The sequence below is a fragment of the Acomys minous genome, assembly GCF_964271855.1.
Source record: "Acomys minous genome assembly, chromosome: 13".
NCBI lineage: Eukaryota > Metazoa > Chordata > Mammalia > Rodentia > Muridae > Acomys > Acomys minous.
The window spans coordinates 111,624,926-111,644,163 of NC_140495.1; the positions used below are offsets into that span (position 1 = coordinate 111,624,926).

General features: G+C 55.8%; 2 protein-coding genes and 2 long non-coding RNA genes across 8 annotated transcripts; 2 read left to right on the forward strand and 2 right to left on the reverse strand.

Annotated features, from left to right (window-relative positions):
• The first annotated feature begins 1,089 nt into the window (after nucleotides 1–1,089).
• On the forward strand, nucleotides 1,090–5,023 carry RING1 (ring finger protein 1). Its single transcript, XM_084754770.1, has 7 exons — nucleotides 1,090–1,260; nucleotides 1,360–1,487; nucleotides 2,518–2,678; nucleotides 2,777–2,992; nucleotides 3,245–3,634; nucleotides 3,979–4,252; nucleotides 4,636–5,023. The coding sequence occupies exons 2-7, from the start codon at nucleotides 1,410–1,412 to the stop codon at nucleotides 4,735–4,737; spliced, it is 1,221 nt and encodes a 406-aa protein (XP_084610896.1). The 5' UTR covers nucleotides 1,090–1,260; nucleotides 1,360–1,409; the 3' UTR covers nucleotides 4,738–5,023.
• Nucleotides 4,994–7,552, reverse strand: LOC311582059. 3 transcript variants are annotated; one of them, XR_014773991.1, is made up of 5 exons: nucleotides 6,859–7,552; nucleotides 6,133–6,448; nucleotides 5,691–5,846; nucleotides 5,220–5,291; nucleotides 4,994–5,046 (listed from the first exon to the last, which is right to left on the reverse strand). It is a non-coding gene; the product is annotated as an uncharacterized lncRNA (long non-coding RNA). The 3 variants fall into 3 exon arrangements; XR_014773992.1 differs by lacking the exon at nucleotides 4,994–5,046 and having other exon boundaries at nucleotides 5,135–5,291; nucleotides 5,780–5,846; XR_014773993.1 differs by lacking the exon at nucleotides 4,994–5,046 and having other exon boundaries at nucleotides 5,135–5,291.
• A 3,211-nt stretch (nucleotides 7,553–10,763) lies between these two features.
• On the reverse strand, nucleotides 10,764–14,414 carry LOC311581556. Of its 2 annotated transcripts, none has more exons than XR_014773794.1 (4): nucleotides 14,302–14,414; nucleotides 13,921–14,176; nucleotides 13,614–13,768; nucleotides 10,764–13,528 (listed from the first exon to the last, which is right to left on the reverse strand). It is a non-coding gene; the product is annotated as an uncharacterized lncRNA (long non-coding RNA). The 2 variants fall into 2 exon arrangements; XR_014773795.1 differs by having other exon boundaries at nucleotides 10,764–13,403; nucleotides 13,614–13,691; nucleotides 14,302–14,406.
• Nucleotides 14,011–18,688, forward strand: LOC311581527 (H-2 class I histocompatibility antigen, L-D alpha chain-like). 2 transcript variants are annotated; one of them, XM_084753894.1, is made up of 8 exons: nucleotides 14,011–14,146; nucleotides 14,353–14,622; nucleotides 14,946–15,221; nucleotides 17,007–17,282; nucleotides 17,410–17,526; nucleotides 17,706–17,738; nucleotides 18,077–18,124; nucleotides 18,265–18,688. In XM_084753894.1, the coding sequence occupies exons 1-8, from the start codon at nucleotides 14,074–14,076 to the stop codon at nucleotides 18,267–18,269; spliced, it is 1,098 nt and encodes a 365-aa protein (XP_084610020.1). In that variant the 5' UTR covers nucleotides 14,011–14,073; the 3' UTR covers nucleotides 18,270–18,688. The 2 variants fall into 2 exon arrangements, with proteins under 2 accessions (XP_084610020.1, XP_084610021.1); XM_084753895.1 differs by lacking the exon at nucleotides 18,077–18,124.
• The last annotated feature ends 550 nt before the right edge of the window (nucleotides 18,689–19,238 follow it).

The window sequence follows — 19,238 nt, forward strand, 5'->3', positions numbered from 1 at the left end:
TCCCCCGGGTCCTTATGGCCCCCAAGGGTGATTTGTTCTTGGCCCCATCCTGGTGTCCAGTCTGGCCTTGGAAGGGGGTCTTGGAACAGGTGGCCCTCCCCCCACCCCGCCTTTCTCTGTTCCCCTCCCTTCTCTCCACCTTACAATAGCTGCAGCCGGCCTGGGGTCGGATGGGGGGGATTAGGGGAGGGGGCCAGGATTAGGGGAATGGACTAGCGATGAAAGGAGCTGGAGGAGAGCAGAGAGGAGGGGGCTGGGGGAAGAGGAGGAGGAAGGGGAGGGGGTCCGTGCTAATCGACTCAGGCGCCCACATAAGGACTGGCCACGGACTGAAGGAGAGAACAGGGAAGTAGGGGGTACCTGGGGGGGGCGAGGGGACCCACTGCTAACCTGTCCCAGAGACAGGCCACCCCCTGGCAGCCGCAGCGCAGGCTGGCGGGGGTCGGGCGCGCGTCACGGTCTCTTCCTCCGTGCCCCTTATTCCCTGCCCTCCACCGGGATGGCCCTGCTCCTTCCTCCTCCCTCTCCTCCCCGTCCGCCTCCTTCGCTCCGAGTCCTGGAGAGGCTCTGCCCACTTTCCCACGCCAGACATTCACTCGTGTGTTCCCCGACTCCCACACGGGGGACCCGCCCCGTCTGGTGTCCCCACTTCCGCGTGGCGTCTCCATGCCCGGCGCCTCGGGTGCGCCTCCCTCCCTACCCCGGGCCGCGGCTCCTGATTGTCCAAACGCAATTCTCGAGTCTCTGGCTCCGGCCGAGAGTTGCGTCTGGACGTCCCGAGCCGCTGCCCCCAAACCTCGAGGGGGAGAGGCCCGGCGGAGCGCGGGACAGTCCCCGCACACCCGGGACCTGGGGCGCGCGCCCAGCTTTTAGGTGCAGCCGCGGCTGGCTGGCCGGGGACCCCAGGCCCGGCTGGAGAGAAGCTGGGGTGGGGGAGATCATCGCCCGCGCCGCGGAGGGAGCTCCGCCCTCGGGTTCCCCACGTGCACCGGCACCCACCGGGCCGGCTCCGCGCGCGCCCCGCGGGGGAGGGGGGAACCCGGTTCCACGCGCGCCGCGCCGTGAGGGCGGTGACGTCTCCGTCGCGGGATGGGATGCTAGGAGGGCGGAAGTGACGTCGGGCCTCGGCGCCCAGGCCATGGCGGCGGCGAGAGTTGCGGCCTGAGTGGCAGCTGCGGACCGAGCGCACCGGGGTGGCCGAGGCCAGGTGTCCCCCGGGGGGAGAGGCCCGCGGCAGGGCAGCGAGACGGCCGGAGCCCGGTGAGGGGCCGCGGGGCGCGGGCTCAGGGGGGGCCGGGGGCGGGGTCTGCAGAGGGGCGGCCCGGACAGCGTCCCCCTTCCCCTCCCTCCCCTCCGCAGACTTCTCCCCGGCGTGCCCGGCTTGGAGGGGGGGTCTGCGCCCTGTCACCATGACGACGCCGGCGAATGCCCAGAATGCCAGCAAAACGTGGGAACTGAGTCTCTACGAGCTGCACCGGACCCCGCAGGTGACAGGGACCTCCAGCCTCCGTCCGCCCGCCCGCCGGCCCTCCCCCAACCCCCCTCCCCCCTGCACTATTCTGCCTTCAATCCAACTTTTATCTTTTCAAAGCACTTCTTCTACACTTACCTCGCTTAATCCGATTTAGTGCCCCAAAACAGCCGGGCCAGAGAGAGGTACCGCAGATGTTACTGTCCTAACTGAAGCACGATAAACAGACGCCAGAAGTTTCCTTCTCCGGCTCACGCCGCCATCCGCTCGTCACTGTCCACGCAGTCGTCCTACGAGTTTTAATAGAGCCCGCCCCTCCTCCAGTATTCTGACTCCAGTGCAGTGGGGCCTGGGAACCCGTGTTAACAGGCACCCCGAAACTCTAATTCAGGTAGCCCTGCTCTCAGAGTCTTTAAGAGAGCCTGTGGAGGCCGGGTGCGGTGGCGCTCTGCTGTAGCCCCAGCACTCCCGAAGCAGAGGCAGGTGGATCTCTGTGAGTTTGAGGTCAGCCTGTAGAGGCCCGCCAGGGTTACACTCATAGTGAGACCCTGTCTGGAAAAAAGTAAACCAAAAATAAGGAAGTCTGTTAACTAAACATTCTCCGAGCCGTAGGTCTGTGCCGTCCCCAACCCTGGTCCTCTCACCAAACCTCTGGTCCTCTTTCAAAACTCCTTGTAAATGAGCCACCCGTCCCTTCTGTTCCCGGGTAACTCCCAAGTCATCGTCTCGTCCATCCCAGAATTCCCATCTTCCTCGGTTGCTCAGCGTGGCTGTCCGGATTCTGCCACCTTACATTTCTCAAGGCTCAATTCTTAAATGTCTTTTTCCCTGAGCCCGGTGCGATAGGCACACAACTGTGATCCCAGCACTCAAGGAGGCAGAGGTAGGCGATCTCTGTGAGTTCGAGACCAGCCTGGTCTACAGAGTCCAGCATAGCCAGGACTACACAGTAATCCTGTCCCAAAAAAGCAAACAAAAAAAGAAAGAAAAAGAGTAAGTAAATAATTTATTTTCCTCCCATCTACTGCCGCCTGCTGCTGACCCAGGAAGCCATCATGGACGGCACAGAGATCGCAGTCTCGCCGCGGTCACTGCACTCAGAGCTCATGTGCCCCATCTGCCTGGACATGCTGAAGAACACGATGACCACCAAGGAATGCCTCCACCGGTTCTGCTCGGACTGCATCGTCACTGCTCTGCGGAGCGGGTACCAGGAGGGGCATGGCTGCGACTGGGCATGGCGGGCCGGCCTGCGCATCGGTGATGGGGACTGACCCGCCAGGGCGCCCTTCCTCCCCATCCCAGGAACAAGGAGTGCCCTACCTGCCGCAAGAAGCTGGTGTCCAAGCGGTCCCTGCGGCCGGACCCCAACTTCGATGCCCTGATCTCCAAAATCTACCCTAGCCGGGAGGAATACGAGGCCCATCAGGACCGGGTGCTCATCCGCCTCAGCCGCCTGCACAACCAGCAGGCGCTGAGTTCCAGCATCGAGGAGGGCCTTCGGATGCAGGCCATGCACAGGTGTGAGGTCCCGCGGCCCTGTTCCCTGTATGTAGGCCTTGTCTGGGGCAGGGGGTAGGGGGTGAGGGGGGGGGCCTGCCCTCATGCTGCCTGATTGAGGCGGAGTGCCTGTGTTCTCAGACAAGTTAACCTCGTGAGCCTTCTTTAAGCCTGTCCAGTCATCAAAGAGAGATAAACAGGCGACATCTCTGAAGTTTAACGCTAAAGGGCCTGAGTTCCGCCCTTCCTAACCTGGACCATTCGTTTCCGCAGGGCCCAGCGTGTAAGGCGGCCTATGCCTGGATCGGATCAGACCACCACGATGAGTGGGGGGGAAGGAGAGCCTGGGGAGGCGGAAGGGGATGGGGAGGACGTAAGCTCTGACTCCGCCCCCGACTCTGCTCCGGGCCCCGCCCCCAAGCGACCCCGTGGAGGGGGTGCAGGGGGCAGCAGTGTAGGGACAGGGGTGGGTGCTGCTGGTGGGGCTTGCGGGGGTGCTGGTTCTGAAGACTCTGGCGACCGGGGCGGCACCCTGGGAGGGGGAACCCTGGGCCCCCCAAGCCCTCCTGGGGCTCCCAGCCCTCCAGAGCCAGGCGGAGAGATTGAGCTTGTGTTCCGGCCCCACCCCTTGCTTGTGGAGAAGGGAGAATACTGCCAGACGAGGTGAGGAGCCCCTGGCCTTTTGCTGCTAGTCCACCTGGGATCTGAGGGTCAGAAAGGAAAGTTTTCCGTGTTCCAGAAGAGGGTGTCAGGCCTGGGGGCATAGTTCAGTTGGTGGCGTGTTTGTCAAGGATGTGAGGCCCCGCGTTCTCTTCCCAGCAACACATAACCAAGGGTGGCGGGGTACATGTGTAATCCCAGGGGCAGGGGGATGAGAAGTTGAAGGTCTTCAGGCTACAAGTAAGGTAGAGGCTAGCCTGGGCTACCCGAATCCCCAGCTAGGGGTTTTGGAGAAAGTTCTCCATTCGAGGACTCTGCCGTCCTCTTACCCCCACCTCCTGCCCCAGGTACGTGAAGACCACTGGGAACGCCACAGTGGATCACCTCTCCAAGTACTTGGCCCTGCGCATCGCCTTGGAGCGGCGGCAGCAGCAGGAAAGCTCAGAGCCTGGAGGGCCTGGTGGGGGCGCCTCGGACACGGGCGGACCTGATGGGGGTGGTGGGGAGAGTGGGGTTGCCGCAGGAGGCGAAGGTCCTGAGGAGCCTGCCCTGCCCACCCTGGAGGGTGTCAGCGAAAAGCAGTACACCATCTACATCGCGCCCGGGGGCGGAGCTTTCACGGTGAGCATGGGCCCCTCTGTGGGCTCCCCCTGGGCAGCACCCGGCTCTGCCCCGCTCTGTGGGGTCCCCACCCACCCACCTCGGGCAGCACCTGGCTCTGCCCCGCTCTCTGGGCTCCCCCCAAACAGCACCCAGCTCTGCCCCACTCTGTGGGCTCCCACCCCCGCCCCCCCGGGCAGCACCCGGCTCTGCCCCGCTCCGTGGGCGCCCCCCCACCCCGGGCAGCACCCGGCTCTGCCCGCTCTCTGGGCTCCCACCCCCTCCCCCCCGGGCAGCACCCGGCTCTGCCCCGCTCCGTGGGCACCCCCCTCCCCAGGCAGCACCCCTTTGGTTCCCCCCCATTCTTTTCTATTGTCCATTTCCGCCTCCAACTTCCTCCCTAGACGCTGAACGGCTCACTGACCTTGGAGCTTGTGAATGAGAAGTTCTGGAAGGTGTCCCGGCCGTTAGAGCTCTGCTACGCCCCCACTAAGGACCCAAAATGACTTCATGAGGGGAAAGCCAGAGGATGGGCACCACGGGGTGTCTCTGTGTCCCGGCTCCCCCTGCTGGCTTCATCTCCCGATGCCCCAGCCAGCAGAGGACAGGAGCCAGGACAGCGGCTTTATACAGAGTCTGTATTGGGTTGCGCTTTGTTGTACAGCACAGGACCTGTGTCCACACTGCCTTTTCTATTGACCCTAACTGCCCACCGTGCAGGTGGTGGGGAAGGTGAGCAAGGCCCCCTCCCCGCTCTCTTACCAACAACAAATTTGCTTATTTCTTTGAAAACCACGGTTCTCTGTGTTGTGTCTCTGGAGGGGGCGGGGTATAAGAAAAAAAGAGGGGCTCTGGAGAAGGGGCTCATGGTGAAGAGCACCAGCTGCTTTTCCAAAGGACCTGAGTTTGATCTGAAATCACAGCGATTTGCCTGCCTCTGCCTCCCAAGTGCTGGGGTTAAAGGCGGGTGCCACCACGCCCAGCTTACCTGTAACTCTTAATTCCGGGGCGTCGGGCACCCTTTTCTGGCCTCTGCAGTCACTGGGACACACGTGGTGCGCTGACACAAAATACCCAAACACAAAATTAAAAGTAAGCCAGGCATGGTGGCGGATGCCTTTAAGTCAGGCACGCAGGAGGCAAAGGCAGGTGGATCTCTGTTGTAAGTTTGAGAACTAGCCTGGGCTACATAGTGAGGCCCTGTCTCAAAAATACTTTTTTCTTTTTTTAATTTTTTTATTTATTTTTATTTATTTATTTATTTATTTTTGGTTTTTTGAGACAGGGTTTCTCTGTATAGACTTGGCTGTCCTGGACTCCCTTTGTAGACCAGGCTGGCCTCGAACTCACAGTGACCCTCCTGCCTCTGCCTCCCGAGTGCTGGGATTAAAGGCATGCGCCACCACGCCCGGCTAAAAAAATTTTTTTTTTCAATTGGGAAGGAAAGCTTAACACTCACAGGAAATGTGTTTGAGATAGTGAGGTGCTGTCAGAGGTTAACTCCCATGGATGGCATCCTTTCCCCCTCCAAAGCATGACCCAGCCGACCTGCGGAGGGTGCAGTCTCCACTGAGCCTTGAAGTTTGAAGGGAAGATTTCTCCCCACAGCCGCTGTCTGCAGTGAAAAGAGGGAGAAGGCTGTGGGAACCAGGTGTGGGCTCAGAGTCTGGAGTCCCAGACAAGCCCAGGGTTGCCGGGACAGGCCTTCAGCAAAATGAATGTGCCCTCTGCCCCCCAAACCCCGTCCCCCGTCCTTGGCACCCAGCCTCCCTTCCTCCTTGGGCTCTGTGAGGTAAAGCACCAGGCCCTCAGATGCTGGGTACCCTCCCTGGGTCTGCTGTCATCCCTGGTGCTGTCAGCTACGGCCCGCCCATCCCTCAGTCCCCATGAGTATGGCCGACCTGGCAAAGTGCCGCCGCGTGGTCCCACAGAGGTTAAGATGCTCTCGCCCTTTGATGCAGGACGTTCTGCACCGTCCATCCTTGTTTTCTTTTTCCTGGATGCGCCCCGTCTTTTGTTGTTGTTGTTGTGTTTTAGATAGGGTCTCTGTGTCACTCCTGTGTAGACCAGGCTGGCTTTGAACTCTCAGAGATCTGCCTGCTTCTGCCTCTTGAGTGCTAGTGTTAAAGGTGTGCGTCACCACGCCCAGCACATTTCCCTCAGTTTGTATCCAGCAGTGCACAGGCTGTGGAGCAGTGGGCCCTTACCCCAGGAGATCTGAGGTAGAGAGTGGGGAGGAGAGAGATGCTGAGGTGGAAGCTGGGAACCAGCAGGCCAGCGCTCCCTCCCAGCGGCTTATATCCTGCTGCTGCCCGGCTTCCCTCCCCACGTCCTGCCTCCTCTGCCCCTGTGTAACTGTGAGCTTCGTAGAAATAGCTCCCTACTTTGGAGACAGCATGTGTGGCCTCAGCAGGTCTCCCTAGGTAAGTGTCCCCTGACTCTGCCATCCATGCTCACCTCAGTGCTGAGGAGGAGGCAGTTCTCTGCTCACCAACCCCATGGGGTGTTTGCTCCCCGCCCTCCCCTATGGAGGCAGCAAAGAGAGAGATAGAAAGTCTACAGGAGAGCAGCTTGACCTTGGAGGACGGAGGGAGGGAAGGAGGAGGCGACCATGATAGGATCCTTACTCTGCCTGCACAGGCCACTGAGCTGTCTGCAAAACGGGGAGACTAGGTGAGGTGGCACAGGAAGTAAGAGCTCTGCTTCCTGTGAATCCACTCAGAATTCCCTTTACGAGTGGGTATGACAGGCCTGTGACCTCAGCTCAGCTCCTGAGGGTGAGAATCATGAGTTCAAGTTCAGCAAACAACAAGCACACACACACACACACCAAGAAGGAAAAAGAAGCAACCAAGAAACTGCTGCATAGAGTCTGGGGAGAGGGAGAGGAAGGCGCAGCACTGGCTCCATTGACAGATCCAGGGTGTGGTCACAGGACGGTGGGTGAGGAGGAGTGAAGCAGGTCCTTGGGCACAAAGTCACCAAGCTGAAGAGAGGCCAGGTGGGCAATCAGGGACAGGCAGGTGCCAGCATCCCCACATGGAGGGAGGAGGGGGGAGGAGGGAGAAGAGGAGGAGGGAGAAGAGGAGGAGGAGGAGTCCCAGAGAGGACACACTTCCCTGGAAGGCAGGCAGGGGAGAGGCGGATCCAAGGCCAGTGAGGGCTGTGAGGGGCTGAGCTCACTGGAGGGCAGGAGGGCAGGTTAGGGAGGAAGGAGGCCAGGCTGTGGTGGAGCAGAAGGGACAGAGACCGTGTTGGGGAGGCAGTGGGTGGGAGAGCAGGCCGGCTCCAGCTCCTGTGTTTGCTGTTGAGGGAAACTGGGTAGAAATAGGCTAGATGCCTCCCTGATTCTGTGATGGATGCCATGAAATACGGAGGCTGCTCAGTTCCTGGTCCTCTGGGGTGTGAGGAGGGGTCGACCCAGCCTAAAGCTCCTGTGGCCTGGAGCTCTCTGCTGCTGTGGTTTCAATTCTTGGGAGGCGGAGGCAGGAGGAGCTACCGAGTGAATCCAAGGACAGTTTACGCAGTTCAGTGAGACCTCATCTCCAAGAGAAAATTAGAAAAACGGGGGCTGGCTGGAGAGAAAACTCCACAGTTAAGAGCACTTGCTGCTCTCACAGAGGACCCAGGAGGAAGCTCGCAGCCGCCCATGGCTCCAGTTCTGAGGATCCAGCGCCCTCTTCTGGCCTCTGTCAGCACCACACATGTAAACGCTGGCAAAACACAGAAACAAAACAAAACTTTACGTTAAAACCCTTAAGCAGAGTTCGTGGATCGGCTAGGAGCGCGGCTCCGTGGCTGGCTCTGCAGCGCTCGCCTCTCCCAGCCCGCGGCGCCGGGAGGAAGGTGAGCGCGGGCGGAGCGGGGAAGGCGGAGCCAAGCGCTGCCCCGCATGGCCATGGACCAAGCCGCCCGTGCCAAGGCGGACGCGGAAACGGCCGCCGGGATGGATGAACCATCAGACAGAAAGTGCAAGGAAAAGCAGAGAGGGGAGCAAAGGACAAACCGGCTGACGTGGCTGACAGCAAACTGCAGATCTGCCTGTAGAAAATGGAGAGACAAAAAACCAGAGTCCAGCCTCTGAGGGAGAAGAGAAAGAAGCCAGGTCCGATTGACCATCCATCGTGTCTGTCAGTGGTCCCTGACTCGCTACTTGTGCAATCCAGAGGAATATTTTTATCAACTATTTTTTATTTTTTTTATTTTTATTTTTATTTTTATTATTTTTATTATTATTATTATTATTATTATTATTATTATTATTATTATTATTATTATTTGTTTTTTGAGACAGGGTTTCTCTGTGTAGCTTTGCCTGTCCTGGGCTAACTTTGTAGACCAGGCTGGCCTCGAACTCACAGCGATCCGCCTGCCTCTGCCTCCCGAGTGCTGGGATTAAAGGCGTGCGCCACCACGCCCGGCTCTCAACTATTTTTTAAATGCGAGTTTTTTTAGTAGCTCTAGAAACATTTTTAAGAGATGGGGAAATTCTACTTCATCCCATTTTTAAAGTGTAAATGATTATTATGATTTATATCTATTCTTTATTTTTTAGGATTTTTGAGACAGGGTTTCTCTGTGTAGCCTTGGCTGCCCTGGACTCATTCTGTAGACCAGGCTGGCCTCGAACTCACAGAGATCCACCTGCCTTTGCCTCCCGAGTGCTGGGATTACAGGTGTGTGCCATCATGCCCTGCTGTAAATGATTTTTTAAAAAAAGGTTAAATCATTTGCTTGTTCTTTATTTTTTTGGTACAGCCCGAAAGTAGCAGGATACTGAATCAGGAGAGGCTGTGACTGTCTCAGGGTCACCATAACGTTCCGTAGAGGGGGCTAGTTTTATATCCTACCGCACAGAGCGTTCTAAACTGTAATCTGGAGTCTCGGTCGTGCATTTGTGTCTGGAATATTAATATTTTCACTTAGATCTGGTCTCGTGGTGCTAGCAGAGTGGCGTCCTTGGCCCTTGTCTGTCAGAGCTGCAACGTCTCTGGTCATGGCAGTTCATTTTCCTAATAACTGTGATAATGTGCTGGAAAGGAGGAAATTTTGAATACGTACTGTTTGTGGCATAAAACTGTGAGTCAGTGGAACTGAGGATCGTGAGCTTTTGGTTGATATGTGAGGTCTCAAGGAAAACCTGTCAGTTCTGAGTCTGGAACGTCACTGGAATAAGTTCAAAGAGAGACAACACACGGCTCTTCATGTGGGTCGGTGAACACAGCGTGTGTGTGACTTGAGAGTCTGGGTGCTTGTGTTAAGAATTGAAATGTCGGGCGCTGGAGAGATGGCTCAGAGGTTCAGGGCACTGACTGCTCTTCCAAAGGTCCTGAGCTCAATTCCCGGTAACCGCATGGTGGCTCACAGTCATTGTAATGAGATCTGGTGCCCTCTTCTGGTGAGCAGGTGTACATGCAGGCAGAGCACTGTGTATTAAATAAATAAATCTTACAAAAAAGAATTGAAATGTCTGTGTGCTCTGCTCCTCAGCCAATAAAATCTCAGTTGTAAGAGGAAAAAAAATTATGAAACGCAATGATGACTCAGTGGTAAAATGCTTACCTGGTGGGCTCAAGGCACGAGGATCACTCCACAGTAACCTCCATCCTCAACACACACACAATCACACACAATCACATACATAGACACACACACACAACACACACACTCACAAATACATATTGTCACAAACACAACACTTATACACTCATACACACACCACAGACTCACAGTCTCACACGTTAACATGTACACACACCACACAAACACACCTATCACATTCACACACATACACTCATGTCGACACACACACACAGACACACACACACACAAACACACACACACACACACACAGACACACACACACATACAACCACACATTCATATACACACTTATACTCACACATGCATACATACATTTACACACACACAGACACACACACACACACACACCCCAGGCCTGGTGCTTGTGGCTCGGTGTGACGTGACTAGAGGGCATGAGACCCTGGGTTCACTCTCGGGAGACACTGCATGGCCTGGCGCTTTGTGCTCACATGTTAACCCCCCCCTTACTGCTCCGTGAGCAAACCCTCCGTGTGCCAGGATGACGCTGTGCAACCTCGCCCCAAGTTATCGCTGATTGGCTGAGCAGGGCGGAAGTCAGGGGGCGGGGCCAAGGTCCAGGGTTGGAGGACAGGAGGGTCAGGGAAGGGGACATGAGAGGAGAACACAGGACAGGGAAGGAGGAAGGAGGAGAGGCCGCCAGGGGTCAGCGTGGGGAGAAGCGCGTGGCCTGGGTGGAGAGGAACAGCGCAGAGCAGAGCCGCGCAGTGCTCATGGGTTATTGGACGGGAAGAGCCCAGCTAGGAATCACTAGAGCAATCGGCCTGGGTGTGGGGCCGGGAGATGAGGGCAGTTTAGGGGGCGGGGCTCTGCCCATCCCAGTGCACAGGGATATTAAAAATCTAACAGGCGTCTGTGTCTTTTATTGATATGGTAGCAGGTTAAATAAATACCCCACAGTAATTATAGGTTATTAATAGTAAACAGTAATAGCCTTTTATTTTCTGCAACACTCCAGTACAGCAAAAAGGAAGTAAAAGAACACAAGGCAAAAATACAGCACGTGTGTGGGGCTGGAGAGACGGCGCAGAGGTTAAGAGCCCTGGCTGCTCTTGCAGAAAACCCGGGTTCCAGTGACAGCGCCCTGGCGGAGGCTCACAGCTGCTGCTAACTCTAGTTCCGGGGTGGGCGGGGTGCGGCGCCCTCCTGTGGCCGCCACAGGAACTGCAGGCACGCGCACACAGACGCTTATAGCTACAGTATTCAGAATAAGAAACTGAAGTAGAGCACGTGTAATATGCACGGAACATAATCCTTGAGAGTGACAACAGTTGTTAGTAATTTGTGTGCTCATTTAACATTCTTCCTTAACATTTTATAGCGCACTGCTTACTGAAAAGCGGCTATTATATCTTTATGATGGCGCCTGAGTGCGACCCTAGCAACCCAGAAGCTGAGGGCGGGAGGAGCCTGCGCCACACAGTGGGTTCCAGGTCAGATGGTCACATAGTGAGAACCTGTCTCACAGATCGCACATGCGTGTACACACACAGGGAGGGAGGGAGGAAGGGAGGGAGAGGGAGGGAGAGGGAGGGAGAGAGAGAGCGAGAGCGCCCGCTATGACATACACAACACCCTCACACACCCATGTTACTGAGACTCCTGACGGCACACATGACATACAGGTTCTATACATCACAGAGCCACCTGTGTAACACAGGACATACCGTGCAGGTTCATATGAGTTCACTGTATGGTGTTTACACAGTGATTTCTGGAACACATCCAGACGTTAGGTGACACGAGACCACAGCTGGAGGTGCCACAGGAGAGTGCCAATCCATCTTCATGTCAACTGCGTGGGACTTGGTGTCTCCATGGAAACAGCACTCTGGGCTGTCTAGGGCGCATTTCCAGAAGGTTCAGCTGAGAAAAGACTCACCATGGCTGTGGTTGGCACCATCCAGAGCAAGGGTCTTGGACAGAATCAAAGGAGAAAAGCAGGCTGGGCACCAGGACCCTTGACCCTGACTGCAGGCTCAAGGTGAGAAGCTCCTGCAGGGTTAGCCTGCCAAACATGGTGGACTGTCTGCCCTTCAACCGTAAACTGAAAGTTCATGGTGATAAAGCGAAAGTACGTGGAGCAGGGCGGGCGGCAAGAGCAGGGGACTCCCGCTCTTAGTTTCGGGTCTGAACACTTTATTTCTCCTTTACCAGCTGCGCTATTTGCTTCCCAAGGGCTTCAGCCTCCACCAGTGACCCCTCCAGCTGCACAGCCCGCTCTGCGATCCTTCCCAAAGGGAGACTGAGCGACACTTCCGGGTTTCCTAGCTCACCCACTCTTTGTTTTTCAAACCCCTTCATATCCACTCATAACTTTTCTAATCGTTCAGCTTCTTCCAACCTTTTAGAAAAGGACACAGGAAGAAGACAAGCTACCTTTCAGGCCAGTAAACGCCGTGTCTAGCGTCAGGGTGGCCAGCTCTCTATGTGCCAAGCCTAGGAGTGAAGGAACCTTCCAAAGGGAAGGTCAAGTCCACTGCTCTCCAGGGACCATCAAGATGGCTCAAGGCTGAAGGCGCTTGCTACCAGGCTTGAGGACCTGACTCTGATCCATGGAGTCACGTGACTAAAAGAGGGAACCAACTCCCAAGCCTTATTTCAAGGCCAGCCTGGTCTACAGAGGTACTTCCAGGAAACCCAGATCTGGGGAGACAGAACTTGTCTCAAAAAAAGATGATAAACTAAGAACAACTGAGGGAGATGCTTTCTGGGGAGCAGCCTGAAGCCAGCTGCCTCCTCAGTTAGTCAGGATGAGACCCAAGAGGATGGCGTTTCCAGGGAAAATCCACACAGCGCTTGATATGAACGGCTCATGGAAACAGGTGCTGTAAACGTCACAGTGGCGTCAGGGAGGCTGTGCACAGCAGCATGAGGAGGTCACTGCAGGTTGGAGCTCTGGTCAGGCACACGGTGACACACAGTTTTGTGTGTGACTCTGTGCAGGAGTCCCCACCGACCTCTGCTCTCAATGTTCTCTTCAGTTATGTGTGGCTGCAATGTGGACGTATCAAATCAAAATCCCCAGAAACAAAGACATTATTAATTTGTTAATTTAAATTTTAAACACTACTGACCAGGGATGAAACCTCAAATCCCCAGTGGGCACCTTCTGCCCTGAGAACCGCTCTCTCTCCAGTGTCCACACAGCACAGGCCTGAGGAACTCGGGAGCCAACTTGGTTATCAAACCGTGTCCCACACAGCTCACCAGCTCACAAGTGTGAGTGAGGATCAGAGAGACAGTGCGAGGGTCACAGACTCCATAACCTCTGTCTACCACACTACATCACTGTTCTCCTTTACAGTTAGTTACAGCTCCTCTCTCACTGTGGTGGGTTCACCAGAGCAAGTGTACCAGGGAAGTGTGTGGACACAGGGACAGTGCAGTGTGACAGGGATCAGCTGCACTTGACTCCACAGGGATCTCGGCCCAGCGGACAAGGGGGTCTACTGTGCTGGGACAGTGACCCAGGTCCACACGGACAGTCTCAGGACGTGGGGTGAAGATCCTTGTGAAACACAACCGCCTGGAGCCTCAGATGCATCATCTGGGAAGACAAAGGAGGAGCCTGAGTCCAGCAGGAGGCTGAGAAGAGGGACCCTGAGGGAAGAGGCAAAGTCTCCTCTTCACAGATGAGGCTCCTGCTGTCGGGCTTGGCAGTGTGAGCGCCCCCTGCAGGTGAGCAGAGCCCGGTGTCTGTGGGTCTGTGTGGGGCTTGCAGGCCAGCGCCTCTGCTCTGAGGAGAAGCATCTCTCACCTGCATCCCCAACAGCTTGCTGTAGCCACTGTGATCCCGGAAGCGGTTTTTCTTCTAGAAGACTCCAGGGTCCGACTTCTGAAGAGAAGGAAGAGGAAGGGTGGAGGGAAGGACATGAGCCTGGCCTCGGGTCTCTCCTGGTGTCCAGACAGCTTCTGGGTGAGAAGGCGGAGACGCCATGACAAACAGCGCTCTGTCCCTCAGCACAAGGTCAGGCAAAGTCTCAGTCGCCAGGCGCTGAGGTCCGGGGTGGGGAAGCCCAGGGCTGGGGATTCCCCATCTGCCCAGTTTCACTTCTGCTCCTAACCTGTGTCAGCTCCCTCTGCCCGGACACTGATGACGAGTCCGCGCTTCTCACCCCCATTGGGCGGCGCGATCCTGGGGAACCAACCAGCGTCGCCGCGGGCACCGGTTATAAAGTCCGCGCAGCCCGCGGGGCTCAGACGCGCCCGGATCCCAGATGGAGGCGATGGCGCCGCGCACGCTGCTCCTGCTGCTGGCGGCCGCCCTGGCCCCGACCCTGACCCGCGCGGGTGAGTGCGGGGTCGGGAGGGAAACGGACTCTGAGGGGAGGATGGGGGGGGGGACACCGGGGAAGCCGCGTCCCCGCGTCGCCCACCAGACCCTCCGCCCCCTGCTCCACCCGCGTCCCGAGCCCCGCGCCCTGCTCCCCTCCCGGCCCGCGCACCTGCCCGGGGTCCCGGGAGGAGGTCGGGGTCTCACCGCGCGCCGCCCCCAGGCTCACACTCGCTGCGGTATTTCCACACTGTCGTGTCCCGGCCCGGCCTCGGGGAGCCCCGGTTCGTGGAAGTCGGCTACGTGGACGACACGGAGTTCATGCGCTACGACAGCGACGCGGAGACTCCGAGATATGAGCCTCGCGCGCAGTGGATAAAGCAGGAGGGGCCGGAGTATTGGGAGGGGAACACACAGAGAGCCAAGGGCCGGGAGCAGATTTTCCGAGTGAACCTGAGGACCCTGCGCGGCTACTACAACCAGAGCGAGGGCGGTGAGTGACCGCGGTCAGAGCTCACGTCCCCTCCACGTCCCGACACCGGGGCCGAGACGCCCGGGTCCCAAGTCCGAGGTTCGGGAGGAGAAACGCGACCCGGGACGGTTTCCCTTTCGGTTTTGAGGAGTCCCGGGTGGGCGGGGCCGCGGGGGCGGGGGCGATGACGTGAACAGGTGGGCGGGGACGGGGCGATGACGTATAACAGGTGGGCGGGGCTGACCACGGGGCGTGGGTGATGACGTATGAACAGGTGGGCGGGGCCGTGGGCGTGGGTGGTTACGTGAGAACGGGTGAGGCGGACTGACCGCGGGGTCCCGCAGGCTCTCACACCATCCAGTGGATGTACGGCTGTGACGTGGGGTCGGACGGGCGCCTCCTCCGCGGGTACCATCAGTCTGCATACGATGGCCGCGATTACATCGCCCTGAACGAAGACCTGAAATCCTGGACGGCGGCGGACGCGGCGGCGCAGATCACAAAGCGCAAGTGGGAGCAGGGTGGTGAGGCAGAGATGCACAAGGCCTACGTGGAGGGCACGTGCGTGCCCTGGCTCCGCAGATACCTGGAGAACGGGAAGGAGACGCTGCTGCGCACAGGTGCGGGGGCCGCGGGCTCCTCCTCCCTCTGCCCTCAGCTCAGTCCTGAGGAAGAAGAACCTCAGCTGGGATGATGCCCCTGTCTCTAGGGAAACAGTGTCCTGATCCAGCATCGCAGGCTCCACCAGGGTCTTTTCCTGTCTTTTCTTTATTTTTTCTTTTATTTTTCTTTATTGTTTTTGTTTGTTTGCTTTTTCTTTCCAAGACACGGTTTGTCTGTGTAGCCCTGGCTGTCTTGATCTCTCTTTGTAGGCCTGCCTGGCCTCGAACTCACAGTGATCCACCTGCCTCTGCCTCCCAGAGTGCTAAGATCTAAGATTACAGGCTTGTGGCCCGGCTCATTTCTTCTCTCTGTCTCTTTCTCTCTCTGTTTTTTGTTTTTCGACACAGGTTGGGTTTTTGTTTGTTGGGGTTTTGGGAGGAGTTTTTTGTTGTTTTGTTTTTGTTTTGTGGTTTGTTTGTTTTGGGGGTGTTTTTGTATTTTGGGTTTTTTTGTTTTTGCTTTTTTTTTTTTTCAAGACAGGGTTTCTCTGTGTATCCAGGATGGCCAAGGCTAACACAGAGAAACCCTATCTCGAAAAAAAACCAAAAAAAAAAAAAGGCGTGCGCCACCACGGCCGGCTTGGTTTGGTTTTTTGAGGCATGGTTTTTCTGTATAGACTTGACTTTCTTAGACCAGGCAGGCCAGGAACTCACAGAGAGATCCACCTGGCTCTGCCTCTGGAGTGCTGGGATTAAAGACGTGTGCGCCACCACGCCCGGCTTGTTAATGTTTTTTATTTGGACCGGATTTTTTATCCATATCCCCAGCCATGTGTTTGGTTTTTGTTTGTTTGTTTGTTTGTTTGTTTTATTTTAGTTAACCCATGGCCTTTTTACTTTAGGTCTCTCTCCTCCCTCCTGGCCTTTTTTTTTTTTTTTTTTTTGAGACAAGGTTTCTCTGTGTAGCTTTGGCTGTCCTGGACTCACTTTGTAGACCAAGCTGGCCTCGAACTCACAGCGATCCACCTGCCTCTGCCTACGGAGTGCTGGGATTAAAGGTGTGCGCCACCACGCCCAGCTTTTTTTTTTTAAGAATTTCTCTTTCTCCTAGTCCCACCTATCTCCTCTGTCCTGTCCAGGTGGGATGGCTTTTTATTTTTTTATTGAGCAAAAGGTCAGTCACAGAGACAGTAAGCAGTAATTAGCATCAAAGTACATCAGACCATCCCCCAACACATGTTTGTGCCTCAGTAGTGGTAGCAGCAGTTGGGGCACCCTTCATGTAGCCCCTGACACTAATCTCTTGTTTTGATATGAAATCAAACACACATGAAGTTAATTTTTTTCTGTCTCCTCTTCCATCCTTCTAATACGTATATTAAGCTACAGAACATCTCATAAAAAAGCAAAACAAACAAACCAAAATGTTGACCTGCTGGTTCCTTTAGATCCTCTCTTAGCTTCTGAGTCCCCCCAGGAAAATGTGCAGTTCTGTGCTGAGGGGACCAGCTCTGCCTGCAGGTCACCAGTGTGATGACAGGTCCAAGTGTTCAAACACACGTAGTCCAGTGTCGTCACTGATTTAATGTTATTTTTGCAGATTTCAGTTTATCTCCTTAATTATAGTGTTTGTTTTTTGAGACGAGCTTTCTCTGTGTAGCCTTGGCTGTCCTGGACTTACTTTGTAGATGAGGCTGACCTCAAACTCAAAGTGATCCACCTGCCTCTGCATCCTGAGTGCAGGGATTAAAGGCGTGTGCCACCACACCCATCACTCGTGGGATTTCTTAAATCTCCCAACAGACCCCCCAAAGGCACATGTGACCCATCACCCTAGCCCTGAAGGTGGCATCACCCTGAGGTGCTGGGCCCTGGACTTCTACCCTGCTGACATCACCCTGACCTGGCAGCTGAATGGGGAGGAACTGACCCAGGACATGGAACTTGTGGAGACCAGGCCTGGAGGGGATGGAACCTTCCAGAAATGGGCAGCTGTGGTGGTGCCTTCTGGGGAGGAGCAGGATTACACATGCCATGTGGTGCATGAGGGTCTGCGTGAGCCCCTCACCCTGAGATGGGGTAAGGAGAGTGTGGGTGCAGAGCTGGGCTCAGGGAAAGCTGGAGCCTTCTGCAGCCCCTGAGCAGGTCAGGGCTGAGAGCTGGGGTCATGACCCTCACCTTCCCTTGCTTTCCCTTCCCTTCCCAGAGCCTCCTGAGTCCAAGGTCTCCATCATGACAATCATTGCTGTTCTGGGTGTCCTTGGAGCTGTGACCATCATTGTGGCTGTGGTGGCTGTTGTGAGGAAGAGGAGGAGAAACAGAGGTAGGAGAGGGCAGGGCCTGGGTTTTCTCTCAGCCCCTTTAAGAATTGTGCTCTGCCTCATTAATGGGAAATACATGCACACCCTCATGGCTCCTGTCTCTAACTGAGGCTGCTGTCAGTTCTGGAAACTTCCTAGGGTTGGGGTCTTCCCTGGTCTCTCACAGCTTCTCTTCTCACAGGTGGAAAAGCGGGGGACTATGCTCCAGCTCCAGGTAAATGTTGGGGGAGCAGATTTGTCCCTGAGGCTCTTGGGGTGAAGCTGGAGATAATGGGGAGCTCAGCCAGCCCATGATAGTCCCTCCAGAAAATATTTTTTTAATATTTACTTATTCATTATTATGTATATAGTGCTCTGCCTGCATATACACATGCAGACAAGAAGAGGGCGCCAGATCACATTACAGATGGTTGTGAGCCATCATGTGGTTGCTGGGAATTGAACTCAGGACCCTGAAAGAGCAGATAGTGCTCTTAACCTCTGAGCCATCTCTCCAAGCCCAGCAAAGTTTTTTGAGCCCTGTTTGTACCTTGTAATTATTTTTTCCCCTAGGGAAGGACAGCAGCAGGAGCTCTGATGTGTCTCTCTCTGATTGTAAAGGTGACACTCTGGGGCCTGATTTGGGGAGGGACAAAGTGGACATGATTGGGACTCAGGGACTCCCAGAATCTCCTTTGAGTGAGCGGTGGGCTGTTGGGATGCTGTCCTCACAGCGGTTGTTCCTGACTCTCCTTCTCTAGCGTGAAGACAGCTGCCTGGAGTGGACTGAGTGACAGACCATGTGTTCAGGTCCCTCCTGTGACGTCCAGAGCCCCCAGTTCTCCTTAGCAACAGTGTCTGATGCTCCCTGTGATCCTATGGGCTCCATGTGAAGAAGTGGGGAGCCCAGCCCAGCCCTGCACACCAGGACCCTCTCCCTGCACTGCCTGTGCTCCCTTCCACAGCCAACCTTCCTGGTCCAGCAGGCAGGAGGGGACATCTCCATCCTGTCAGCTCCCTGCTGCCCTGAGCTGCAGCTCCTCATGTCCCCACTGAGAATAAAAAGCTGAATGTGGACTTGATTGTTAACTTTCTTGATCTGAAGGGTTGATTGGTGAGTAAATTAAAGGATTGAGAATTCTTACAGTTTTGTGAAAGAAATAAATGATAGAGAACCTTCCAGAATCTGTCACTATGCTGTGTGTATCTGGTGGGTCAGGATGAGAATGTGGGAACTGAGTGTGAACAGGCTGTGCCCAGGTGGAACTGAGTGTGAACAGGCTGTGTCCAGGTGGAGCTGAGTGTGAACAGGCTGTGTCCAGGTGGAGCTGAGTGTGAACAGGCTATGCCCACATGGAGCTGAGTGTGAACAGGCTATGCCCACGTGGAGCTGAGTGTGAACAGGCTGTGCCCAGGTGGAGCTGAGTGTGAACAGGCTGTGCCCAGGTGGAGCTCAGTCCATTGTCATCGATGACTGGTTCTCTCCTTAGCTCTGTCACCTCCTGGCTCTGCTCTCCTCATCACTGTGAACCACATGCTGGGATCTGTGATCACAGGGACACTGGGGTAACCAGTGCCTTGTCCTAGCCCCAGGATTATGAGCAGCCAGGGCCGGTGCGTTTTTGTTATTTCTTGTCTTTTTAGTTTGTATGGAAGACCAGGCTTTCCCGTCCCTGCTAGTGGTGGCTGTCCCATTGTCCTTTGGGGTCCTTTAGTGTCACAGCAGTAGAAGGTG

Bases quoted from the DNA above. Each gene is read 5' to 3' on its own strand.
- LOC311581527 (XM_084753894.1), top strand. From the start codon at position 14,074: ATGGAGGCGATGGCGCCGCGCACGCTGCTCCTGCTGCTGGCGGCCGCC. The intron at 14,623-14,945 runs GTGAGTGACCGC...GGGGTCCCGCAG, and splicing joins CTACAACCAGAGCGAGGGCG to GCTCTCACACCATCCAGTGG. The intron at 15,222-17,006 runs GTGCGGGGGCCG...ATCTCCCAACAG, and splicing joins GGAGACGCTGCTGCGCACAG to ACCCCCCAAAGGCACATGTG.
- RING1 (XM_084754770.1), top strand. From the start codon at position 1,410: ATGACGACGCCGGCGAATGCCCAGAATGCCAGCAAAACGTGGGAACTG. The intron at 1,488-2,517 runs GTGACAGGGACC...CTGCTGACCCAG, and splicing joins AGCTGCACCGGACCCCGCAG to GAAGCCATCATGGACGGCAC. The intron at 2,993-3,244 runs GTGTGAGGTCCC...TCGTTTCCGCAG, and splicing joins CGGATGCAGGCCATGCACAG to GGCCCAGCGTGTAAGGCGGC.